The 12,800-nt window shown below is 40.0% G+C and overlaps 1 protein-coding gene across 2 annotated transcripts; it reads left to right on the top strand.

Moving 5' to 3' along the window:
* The first annotated feature begins 1,931 nt into the window (after window positions 1-1,931).
* On the top strand, window positions 1,932-7,279 carry LOC118754076 (protein hairy-like). 2 transcript variants are annotated; one of them, XM_036488943.1, is made up of 3 exons: window positions 1,932-2,862; window positions 5,115-5,210; window positions 5,370-7,278. In XM_036488943.1, exons 1-3 carry the CDS (start codon window positions 2,761-2,763, stop codon window positions 6,267-6,269), a joined length of 1,098 nt encoding a protein of 365 aa, XP_036344836.1. In that variant the 5' UTR covers window positions 1,932-2,760; the 3' UTR covers window positions 6,270-7,278. The 2 variants fall into 2 exon arrangements, with proteins under 2 accessions (XP_036344836.1, XP_036344837.1); XM_036488944.1 differs by lacking the exon at window positions 1,932-2,862 and adding an exon at window positions 3,676-3,739 and having other exon boundaries at window positions 5,370-7,279.
* Window positions 7,280-12,800: the final 5,521 nt, after the last annotated feature.

Raw genomic sequence — 12,800 nt, forward strand, 5'->3', positions numbered from 1 at the left:
GGGACTGAGGAGGCTAGGCTAATTCATAAAGCGGGAAGTGATGTACATATAATTACGAGGGCTGTCAGTAAAGCTAAGATTCCGTTTGCTTTATCTTTATGGCTTGTTTCAGATATGAAGAAAATTCCGCTATGATTGATTGAAACAAATCTTGTTCCGCAGGCGGTAAGGCTTAATAACTTTTTTTTTATAATAGCTCAACACATCTGGCCAAGACTGGACAAGGACAAAGAGGTACAGGGCTACTTGTGGGGTCAACATTGGCCATTGGTAAGTCCGAAATACAATTTCCCTTCGCACAAAAAAGTTTTGAGCACTGCTCGAATTCAGTACTTCCCCCAATTTTTGTTGGCCTCCAAATGGCACTCGTTACCTGCTCGAATACTCGTAAGTCACCGTAACTTGGAAATGAATCACCCGAAAAAAGCACAACTGTTAACAGAAAACCCATTGCATAGAGTGCGCTCAAAGCACGGAAAATAAATTACTCAAACGCGCGCAGCACTCAAATTATTTCGCTGCCCGTTAGTGCCTCTTCGGCGCTCGATTGAGTCTGCTTCTACGCTCACAGCCGCAGTTGTACGTCACTCACATAGTCGGCACACAATCAATGACTTGTTTGCCTGTTCGTATCTAAAAACAACACACCGCAACAGCCATCAGAACCTCCAAAAAAATACGTGCCGCCTTCGCCGCCACCGCAGCCACGTCATAACGCCCCTGCACGCCGTTGATCTTCGCTCACCCACTCTACGTTGGCATACAATTCGCGCATCCGGCAGGCAGCCAAGCAAGCAGACAGACAGACGGACGGACACACGTTCCGTTCCGTTGGTCGATCGTATATTTGGTCGTGTGGCTGCGCTTGCCTTAGCACCAGGGTTGCCACTGACGAAAAAAAATATTTACCATCCACTTAAAAAAAATCTACCAAATCTGGGAAATATCTACCAATAACTTTTTGTAATTATTTTAATAAAAACTATAGTTTAGTTATTTTTTTATTTATTTGAATTAAAACTATTTTTTTTAGTTATTTCAATAAGAATTAAAATTGTTTTCAAGAACTTTTTATTTAACTAGTTATACGGTATTTGAGTCATAATATTGTCATATTCTAAGTTTCATTCAACCAAAAGCGGAAGTGATGAAAATAAAGGCAACAATGAAACTTTATTATTTGAAAAGTTCAACTCGAGGTTTTATAGACAAATACAGTGACTCAAAAAAAATTATTTTTTTTTTTTAATATTCGCAATATTTTTCGAGTAAATTTTTTTATTACTTTCACTAAATCCATAAAAATCGAGGATTCAAACTATATACAACATATAGAAAAATTCCAAAAATTTTCGTCTAAATTTCGAATTGTTTACTCTGAATTTTTAGAACAATTTAAGGTATGGAGTTTTAAAGCAAATACTATTTGAGTATAGCCAACAATGTGCTGCTTAAAATTCCCGTTGATTATTTTTTTTTTTTTTCCATTGACAGAAAATGGCGTTGATTTAATGTTTTTTGCGAACAATAATAGTGCGTAATTACATACCTGTCAATTTTTTTTTTATATTTAAATAATCATTTAAAATATTTAGGCAATCAAAAGCAGATTCCAGTAAAATTAGTTTTGAATAGAGCGCGATATGTTCGCCTTATATCGATATACATTTATACGTATGTAATTATATAAAAAGTATGCAAACAAATTTATAATGTATTTAAAGATAACTACGAAAAATAAATCGGGAACGGAATGTTCATCAAAAATCTACCAAAATGAAAAAAAATTTACCTTTTTACCAACCCAAATTTTTTCTACCAATTTTGGTAACAATTTACCAAAGTGGCAACCCTGCTTAGCACCTCCGTCGTGCGGTCGTGCCTCACCTCTGATCTCTGCGCCGCTGACGCCGAACTTTACCTGTTTGCAGTGCGCCACCGCATAGCCATTCGAACGTCGCCTGCGCCCTCGCCTTTGCCATTACCGTAGATCCCCGGCACATCGCTGCGGCACAGTGATTTAGCCAACGAACCTGTCGATCAAGCGTCAGTCGTTCGCTGAGTGCCAAACGATAAACATCAAACATCGCGTCGACCACCACTACCAACCGCCTCGCTGACGTTGTAATCAGCTCCTAAAAATTCCGCAACACAGATACGAAGCACACAAATAGAACCCAAACGCGCAGCGAAAATACCCAGCAACCGAATCAACGCGCGCAGGCAGCGAACAGCAGGCAAACCAAGCAAGCAACAATCAGCCAGCAGAGGTAGCAATCGATCGACTCTGGGCCGAACGACCAGTTGACGAGTCTTTTAATCGCGGTGCCACTAGAACATTGAGTTCATTTGCTGAACGAACGTCGAAGTGAGCAGAAGACTTGGTCGGAAGTAGCGCACGCGTTTAAGTCTATAAAAGTCAAAAGAAAATTACGTTGCGAGTGAACGGAAGACATTATCGAACGGAAAAACCTCGTATTAAACGAAAGTGAATTAAGCTCGAGCTCGCTTAAAAAAAAATATAAAATAAAGTGGTGAAAAATATCAGAGAAAACAAAAAATAAAAAGACGTGAACTTCTAAAGAAGAAAGTGAAAATAAAATTTGCAGAACATCAGAACATTCAATTAATTGTAAATGTGTATGCTATAAATAAATATATGTAAATGCACAACTGAACAAAGAAACTTAAAATAAAAACACTGAAAAGCTTTAAAAATTCGTGAAAAATAAATTGCGTTTTGTGATTTTTACAATTAAAATGGTAACTGGAGTAGCTGACCCAAGCATGACAGCCAACGTTATTGGAGCTCCGGTTGCGCCAACGCTCAAAGATGCACCAACCGTCAAAAGCGATCGTCGGGTAAGTTGTTCAAAAACAAATATTACAAACAAAGCCATCCATCATCTGGCCAATGAAAAATTAAGCTGTTGCGCATTTTAACAAACTTTGCGAAATTTCGTTACTCGCTGCCTTACACCCACCTGCCACCACTCACTGGACACTGGTCATTGCTTGCCATTTCAGGCAAGCGATGCTTCGACAACACCATTTGTCCCCCACTCACACGCTGCACGCACGCACGCCACGCCACGCTCCATTGAAATTGCCCACACTCGAGTGTCTGTTATGTCTATATGTAGCGCTAGTTTGCCCCAAATCCAAATCCGGCGCGCGGCCTACAACCACGCTATGTTACCGTTGCGACTTAAACGGCGCGACGTGCATGGTTGTGGCTTTTTACGATTTCATTCACAATACGCCAGCTGTTGGCTGTTATTGTTGTCGCGTCGACTTTTTGTGGTGACGACTGTTTGCATTTGGCGTGAGCGATTGGTTGGTTGGTGCGCGTTGTTCCCAGTTTTGGGAAAGCCAAGTGCCACCAGCCACCAGCAACTGACTCGTGAAGCTCAGTCAACGCTGCTGCGCCGTGTAAGGCATCCAAAGCATCCAACGCAAACAAAGCCTACGGTGCTCGCACAAAATTGGCTTGTGGCGGACGCCAACTGCTAACTACTTTTCCTACGCGCTTTAGCCGACGATTGGGCCGCTCATTCATCCCATAACGGCTGCAGCGCAACGTAATTGGAACATTTTGATGACTTCACTTGTGATGACGCGGTACGGTGCGCCCGCCCGTGCGCTGAATTAATTGCCGTCTTGGAATTTGTTGACTTTTTTTGGACAGTTGTCTTGTGTGGCTCTAGTGGCTGCAGCGGACGCCGACTCCTACCATTTGGTAGGTTGGCTAAAGTCTGCCGCGTGTGTGTGGGGGAAAATTCGCCGCCGATTTGGCGCACGCAAAGCAAACAATTTAATAGTGGCAGAATTTCGAGGAATATTAGTCACTGAATCACACAAGGCAACAAAATCAAGAAAAGTGCTCGAACGGATCTGTTAACAATTTTTCTTGGACTAAAACTTGCTTGGACTAAAAACTTTCAAACCCAGTTATTTGCTAAGCAACTCTAAGTTTAAAAATGGATTTAAAAAGAAGAAATTCCAAGTAGGAGTAAAAAAAGTGGAACTTCACAATTTCTTTAAAAAAATTCTTTACATTTTCACTGTTCTCGGTAACTTTAACATTTCTAAAAAAAAGTGAAAATACTTTTAATTTTAAATTAATATTAATGTCTGAAACTGCCTGTCTGAAACAAAAATTGTTCACCCCCCCCAAGCCTTTTAAAGAACGTTCTTTATAATTTAGTTGAGAATTTCGGAGTGTTGAAAAATTTCGAGCGTAATTTCATTGCAAACAACTAACACAATTCGCTTTCTCAAGCGACCTTGTAGGCATTAGGCTTGTTTGCCTAGTGGTCATACAAATGACTTAACGACGTCGCATGCCTGAACGTGTGCGTATTTTTAGTATTTTCAAACAATTCGGCGCTATTTTCGACCATTTCTCGAATTGGTCAGCCTCACATATGGCGGTGCGCCGCCACACAATTCGAGTCTACAATAACAACTCGCCGTTTGCCGCAATGCTTTCATTAAACCACTACAAATTTCTTTTATTATTGTTGTTTGCGCGTTTTTGGCACTTAATGACACTTATCGCCACCACCAACCGACCAACCGACCGACCGGTCGTTAACCAGGTGTCGGAGGGGTGATGGCGTTGGTGTTTGCGGTGGCGACGCGCCAATACGCTAAGAATTTCATTACGGACGTGCAGGCGGTTTATTTTTAGTCGCCAACACACTCATTCCACTTAAAATAACGCACGCGATTGTCGGCACCTCAGCGCTTCACCGCCGCACCGCTGCTTGTTGGCCAAGTGCCATAATTGCTTGTATATCCAATTGAGGCGCGAGCGTGCGCCGCCGTCAATGGCATTAATGGCACACAGCGCTGCCGCAGCTTTACAGCCATATGCCAAAACGACCGCGGGCGAGCACTCGCGGTGGAGGTGATTTCAATAGCGACGACGCTGAGGGCCATTCTACGTTGCATTGTCCCCGCGCAGTGGGCGATAGGCGGCTGTGTGCGCTCATCGATCTATTTTGGGTTTGGAAAGTGCATCGCATTCAAACTGCAAATCAGCAATAAGCTCTGAATCAGCAGCCTCCACAGAAGTAATAAAAATTTTGTTTTTGCTCTGTTTCTTGCAGTCAAATAAACCAATTATGGAAAAACGCCGACGCGCTCGCATCAACAATTGCCTAAATGAGCTGAAAACACTGATTCTGGACGCGACCAAAAAAGACGTAAGTATACTTTAAAAAACACCTACTAGTATAACTTCGACTGCCATTTCATTATTTTCACTGCGATACTTTGCACTCTTCCACAACATCCTCCCCCAACCACCTTTGCTGAAATTGATTTTAAAGCATTGCTTCCGTTTTTTTCTTGCTTATCTGCAGCCCGCGCGTCACTCAAAACTAGAGAAAGCTGACATTCTGGAGAAGACTGTGAAGCATCTGCAAGAACTGCAGCGCCAACAGGCGGCTATGCAGCAAGCCGCCGACCCCAAGGTCATCAATAAATTCAAGGCCGGTTTCGCTGATTGTGCCAACGAGGTCAGCCGTTTCCCTGGTCTGGATCCCGCAGTGAAACGTCGCCTGCTTCAGCACCTCAGCAACTGCATTAACGGCGTTAAGTCCGAGCTGCACCAGCACCAGCGGCAAATGGCAAGCGCTCCATCCCAGATGCTGCCCTCACCACCCAGCTCGCCGGAACAGGATCAGCACCATCTGCAGCATCAACATGTCGCTGCTGCTGCCACCGCTGGCAATCCCTTCCTATTGGGCGCGCAGTTGCAGCACACAATGAACGGCTATTTCCTGCCCAATGGCCTGCAAGTGATCCCCACCAAACTTCCCAATGGCAACATAGCGCTGGTGTTGCCGCAACATCAGCAGCACCACCACCAACAGCAGGCGCAGCAGCACACAACAACACATATGCAGCACCAACAGTTGAGCGCAGCTCAAGCTGCCGCTGCCGCCGCTCTAATGACCATGCCCACCCGCACCGCCTCCACCAGCTCTGCCTCTTCGCACAGCTCATCCGTTTATGAGCGCACCATCTGTTCGCCGGCCAACAGTGTGACGCACTACGCACCCCCCAGCCCCGCCAACTCGTACGAGGCCATGGACTGCAAACCCTCAGTCATTCAACATGCGCCAACGCTTTCCCAACAACAACAACATCTGCAGCAGCAGCAGCAGCAGCAACAGCAACAGCAAAACCAGCAACCGCTCTCGCTGGTAATCAAGAAGGACATTAAAGTGGAGGATGAACAGCCTTGGCGGCCGTGGTGAAGAGGCTGGCGCCAACCGCGCGCGCGCACCCACCGAAAGAACTGGTCAACACCCCCTTTCATAGAAACGAGGGGCAGACGTGATGAATACCAAAGCTAGGAGAGCTGACAATAGCTGGCGGCGAGGCGGTTGCGTTCGCCAGCAGATGGTGGCAGTGGAATGCATTGGGATGTCTGGCGTAAAGTCAACGGCACCCACAAAGTTTATTCGGACTCATTTCGCGCACTTGCCTTAGTGTAAATGACGTTGAAGTTGAAAATATCCGCATCCGTTGGCAGATCGCGCGCGCCACCTCAGCTTCGACCATCACACAGGCAGCAAAGCAGCCACTGGGTGTGACGCACGCATTCCGCCGGCTGAGCACACGCCGATATGCATCCAGAAATACCAACATCGGAATGATTCAAGCACGAAAGCATTGGCAAACATTGATCGACAGCACTTAAGTGACTTAAGTAACCACTACCTCAGCAATACAGGGGCGAATTTGCGGTTTGTCGCGCCTCAGGGGCGCTTCATTTGAATTTCTCAGCTATCTCATTGGAGTATTACAATTAGAATAACTAATATTGACGTATCGTCGGTGTATTTAGTCATTAATTATTTATAATTTCAAATGAAAAATGCAAATGATTTATGGTTTGCAATACACATTGCTTCATTTATTAGCAATTTTATTTTTTCCATTTTCCAATTTAATTGTACATGTTCGTTATATACATACATTGTGCGCGAACCATACCATGAATACCATACCAATATTTGTGTGGACGCCTATTTATGTATAAATAGTGCAAGTATGTATTTAGAATTGCAGAATAACAACAACAACAGATGTTAAAAAAAAACAATCGAAAACAATAAAATCTTTGAGGTCTTCCCAATTTGTAGAGTATGTAACTTGTACTTGTGTAGGTACTTATTTACATACATGCATATGTTAATATATTTAAATATTTAATATGTATACATACATATGTAATAATTTTTTAGTCATAAAATTAGAAATAATTATTTATCTAGTTTTTAAAATTTAAAACTTTCCAAAAATGAAAAAATACCAGCAAGAAAACAAAACACAAAATAATAAAATGCAAAATTATTAACGGTAACGTAACATATTTCAGGCATTTTAATTTGGTAAACGAAAATCTCGTCGATAGTTATATACAAGTAACGGGTAAGTAGAAACCAAAATGGTCAGCAATATTTAGTAGTTAGTATAGGCAATTTAGAGTCGAAAATTGATGACCCGTCGATTTTTAATTATGGTCAATTAGATTGTGGAATAGCCATTTCCGTACCTCAATTAAAATATGGCCAAGCGATAGTTGGCATTACCCAAAAATTTAATTTAACAATTTAAAAATATTCAAAAGTTTAGTCACGCGATCTGTGTGCCTAATTTCATCTAAATCCGTCCGAAAAGCCTCGCATGGTTTGGTTTCTCTAGCTGCTTAATTTTAACAAAGGGGCCCTTGCCCATAATCACATCACCAAGTGTCGGAGAAGATCAAAAGTGGAAAATAGTAAGCAGACGGGCTTGGAAAAAAGGGTACTTGGAAAAAGTTGGGCCCGTCTCTCGCTTTCTGCAGTCTCAAGATTAGGCAGTTATTCTTAAGAGAAGCACGTACAAATTGGGAACACCCGAGCTCTTTTGGCCAGAATGGGACATGAGAATATCGCATCATCTCGACGCGCTAATAAGGAGGGAGAATATCGTTAGACAGGTAACTATTTACAGGTCGCATGCTTTCACGGAGACACGCGGAGTAGTAAGCAGTACTCTAAAATGTTTTTTGTAGAAGTTGAATTGATGAGGAAGATACTCTGTTAAAATATCAAGACACAGACCACAAATTGGAGGGTAAGCTCGGCCAACAACTTATCAAAAATGTGAGTGCCAAGTGTTTTTTGTTTTTACGTCAAAGGAGACGATTACTAACATTCGTTGAATCCACGAACTACATAGTTCAAAGAGAAATAGAGGTTTCGACATCTCTGTAGTAGGCCTGTGTGTTCTGACAGTAGCACCAGCTGCAAGTTGAGCTTAACCTAAACTTGGATGAGCTTCACCTCCAATTTGTAGTATGGACACAAGCGAAGGGTTTAACTTTAAACCAGGGTTGCCAGATGTCCGGACAGTCCGGATTTTAGTCTGTTCGTCCGGGTGACAATAAAAAAACGGACTATGAAGTGTGTGATCCCTCTTCCCGTTTCATCCCCTCGCCAAACGAAAAGTATCCGGGTTTTCAAAAACCGGACACCTGGCAACCCTGCCTCAAGCAGTCATGGCAGAATGTAGATAATTCCATCGCATCAAAAGTGAGACGGCCACTAAACTTAAATAAATTTAAATTTGAGTGTATATTCACTTTTCTTCTGTTTTTATTTTTGTTCTTAAAGTTATTCGTCTGGTGTTGTTTTCTGACGTTCCAAGTGGCCGCGAACTGTTACCTTCGTGAGCTTTAAAACAAAAAAAAAGTTAAAAAATTCATATGTATGAATAAAAATACATATATATATATATATATATATATATATATATATATCTGTAATATTTAGCGCACAATGCAGACACATGTATACATCCATATACATAAATATAAGTACATATGTACGTATACGTATGTATATTAGGGTGCCCATGGATTTTTTTTTTTTATTTTAAAGACCCTCCCCCCTTAATTTCCTTCCTTTTTATGAGAAATATTATTGCCTATTTTTACAGATTTGTTAAAAATCATTAAGAGGTCGCGACTTATCATTTTAGATAAAGAATACGGTTTTTTGATTTATCAGTGTTTGAATGACTATTTTTCCTTCGATTTTAAATATCGAACATGTTGTGCGAAAAGGATTTATATGCCTCTAAAATGAGGTATAATCTATTGTGAGACTTGGATTGTTGGGCGCTTTCATCGGGGGGAAAAAAACACAATTTTTTCATAATTTTTAAAATTTTGACTACCACTTATTTCCACAATTTCAAAATATGGTTTTTTCAAAAAATTTTAAGAAAATGGGGGTGGCACCGCCCACTAATATCACGTATGTGTACCTCAAAAACTACTTCATCGATCGTGACCAAATTTGGCATACACATTGCCATTAGCCTCCTTATACATAGTCTTTAAAACTTTTGAAATCGGATAAAAGTCAGGGGCTCCACCCACGTAACGGTAATTTAAAAAAAAAAACTCAAAGCTAGATATATTTCAAGATGTTGCTTAAAAAGCCTAAGCGCAATTTGTATACCAAATTTGGTCGAGATCGTTGGAATAGTTTTTCAGATACACATATATGTATAATATAAGTGGGCGATTTTCCATTTTAAACAATTTTTTGAATTTCGAATAAATATTGATGAATTCCTTAGCCACACTGCCCAAAATATATAAAAGTCCAGTACTCAGACACATATAAATAATTTCAAGGCTGTATTTAAAAAAAGTTGCCTAACTTCGACAGTTTTTATTCGATTTCAATAAATGGGGTATCAGTTTATTTAAAAATAAATTTAATCTTCGATAATACAACATATTTTGAAATTGTGGAAATTAGCAGCCTTTAAGATCTAATAAAAAATAGTCATGAAAAAACTGATGAATCTCCAAAACCGTATTTTTTGACCTAAAATGAGAAGTCGCGACCTCTAAATGATTTTTAAAAAATCTATAAAAATAGGCAATATAATTTCTCATACAAAGGAAGTAAATTAGGGGGCAGGGTCTTAAAAAGCGATAGGCACCCTAATGTATATGTCAAAAACGCTCTGCAATCGAGAATAAATTGCAGCGAGACGAGGCCTGTGTGGTGGTCGCATTGAAGCGTGCGTTCTTTTGAATTGCATTTTTTTTTTTGTTGCTAATGGTGGTTTTAGTGGTGGTTTGGTCGCGGTCACAGTCGTAGTCGGTGGTCACGGTGTGTCGCTTCGCAACGCCTAGTTTAAGCCAAGTTCATTAACTGACATTCCAAGCTAATATCGCAATTTGAGTTCACGCGCGTGTGCCACCGCCGTTGCCAAAGTCACAGTCACAGTCGCAGTCGCAGCCGAAGCCGGTACCACATTTTTAAAAACACTAATTTAACAAGACAATTAAATGTTTCAACGCCGCGCGTCTCTATGCCGCCATGACCAATACAATGCAACAATTCGCATCAGCGACGACGAAGCGTGAATCCAATCATTTAAAATTCAAATTACAATTAAAAATATGAAATTTATTCGAATCACGTTTTAGACGACTTTGCCGGCGTTTAGCCATTTATAGTATATGTACATATGTACATATGTATTATTATACATACATATCTACATGTAATACACTCGAAGAAGTTTGACATCCCAATATGCACAAAGCAAACATTTTTCCAACTTTTACATTTTTCCCAAGGTTTGACTAAAAGTTGAATAAAGTTAGAATTCAAATTGATAACCGAGCTTTACTCAAATCGATAACTCAGATTATTTTGCATGCAAAAAATGTGCTCTTTTGTTAGAGAATGGGTTGGTTATCCAATTGAGGTACACTTGAAAACCAACCTTGGAATTTGTTTTGGATCTCCACTTGATCATCAATCCAAATGTTTATTGGGATTGCTTGCCAAGAGGCGACCGAAGCAGAAGCCGACCCTGGGTGCTATCGAGTGGTATTATCATGCACACCTCTAACTACTACTACTGCGGCTGCAGCCTGCAGCCTGCGCCTAAACTAGAGCTCTTATTAAAAATCGACTAACCGGTTATTCGATTTGTCGAATAGTCGAACAGCAACTTTTTGTCGGTTAATAGTCGAATAGTAGATGTACGATTAACCGTTTACTTTCGACTAACCACTCACCATTGGGTAGGCTGGAAAATGACTAACCGAAATTATTCGAATGGTGACAGTAATTTTTTGTCAAAAAGGTTGGCCGTTTTTTACAGTGGAGAGTTCATTCAGATTCAGCAGGGAACGATAGATTTTCAGTTCAAATATAATATTAGTTAACTCTGCACTGTATAAACAGCTCCTTAATAAGGCTCATATAATCCCAGTTAAGGAGACAAACACCAGGTTAAATGCGCACAATTTTGACACAGCTCCGTTTTGGGGAATGTAGTGAGCTGGGTTGCCACTATGGTAAATTATTACCAAAATTTTTGAAAAAATGTGGGTTGGTAAGAAGGAAAATTTTGTGTCATTTGGGTAGATTTTTGTTAAAGTATTTAGTTAGAAAAACTAATAAAACTTTTCGTTCCCGTTTCGTTCGTTAAATGTATACAAAATGGTAATTGTTAAAAGAAAAAGCGCAAAATTTTTAAAAATCAACGGGAACTTATAAGTAGCTGCGCAGTGTTAGTTATACTAAAATTCCATGGGCTGTAAAACTGTATACCCAAATTTTTTTGAATTTTTCTAACTGTTGTATATAGCTTGAGCCTTTGAATTTTATGAGTTTGGTTAAAGTGCAAACAATACTCTTATAAATATTAAAACAATCACCAAGCGTTTTTTTAAGTCACTGCATTTTTGTGTTGTTGCCTTTAGTTTCACCACTTCCTTTCGGTTGAAGGAAACCGATAAGGTACCATTATGGTCTGTGCCAATTGATATAAAACTAGGTAATGTAGTAGGAGAATGAAAATTCCCGAGCCGGCAGGCCTAGTTAAAAATTTGACAGCAAGAATCACATCTACCTGACGATTTAATTTTTGCTCTAATGATATTGCTAAGACGTCTAGTAAACGCTTGGCTTTCAGTTCTAGAAGAATTTAAGTTAGTAAAGACAGATATTTTTTTAAAATATATAATTGCTGCATTTCTTCTTTTGCACCAGAGCTACTGTCAAAAACTTCCAGCAGTAAAAAGTAACGAACTGGCACAGCAGAAATGTAAAATTTTCTCACTAGACTAAAAAGTTTTTTCACCATAGAACTTTTATACCGATTGGCACGAGCCCTCAATATGATCTCAAATACCATATCATTAGTTAAATGAAAAGTTCCTTAATACAAAATTTTAATTTTTATAGAAATAACGATAATTTTTGTTAAAATAACTAAAAAAAAGTTATTGGTAAATATTTTACAGATTTCGTAGATTTTTTTCAAGTGGTCGGTAAGTATTCTTTTGCGTCAGTGGCAACCCTGGTTGTGAGTTAAATTCCTAGTAATCGCCAAAATTTTACAAGATAGAGTAAAACCCGTCTTATTTCAAAACGGTTCGCCCTTTTATCCCTAATTATCTCTACATTTTATATAGAAATATCGATATGTTGATATGAATGAATAAGGCTGGATGTCAGGAGCTTCCGGTGAGCAAATCCTCATTTTTGGCAACAATATCACTTACGAGGTTTTGCAGAACCACGATACGCAATTTTGTATTTTAAACGACGATATGTACAACCTAATGTACGACTCATTGACCGCTAATCTATCAACCCACTACTCTTATAAACACAAAGACCCGCTTCCTCTTCGGAGAGGTTATCGACTTGTCAAATCAATAGCGAAGTATCTATCTAAACAGTTTGGCTCGGGTT

This window comes from Rhagoletis pomonella, unplaced genomic scaffold, assembly GCF_013731165.1.
Source record: "Rhagoletis pomonella isolate Grant_MI unplaced genomic scaffold, Rhpom_1.0 Rhpom_scaffold_03337, whole genome shotgun sequence".
NCBI lineage: Eukaryota > Metazoa > Arthropoda > Insecta > Diptera > Tephritidae > Rhagoletis > Rhagoletis pomonella.

Bases quoted from the DNA above. Each gene is read 5' to 3' on its own strand.
- LOC118754076 (XM_036488943.1), top strand. From the start codon at position 2,761: ATGGTAACTGGAGTAGCTGACCCAAGCATGACAGCCAACGTTATTGGA. The intron at 2,863-5,114 runs GTAAGTTGTTCA...TGTTTCTTGCAG, and splicing joins CCGTCAAAAGCGATCGTCGG to TCAAATAAACCAATTATGGA. The intron at 5,211-5,369 runs GTAAGTATACTT...GCTTATCTGCAG, and splicing joins TGGACGCGACCAAAAAAGAC to CCCGCGCGTCACTCAAAACT.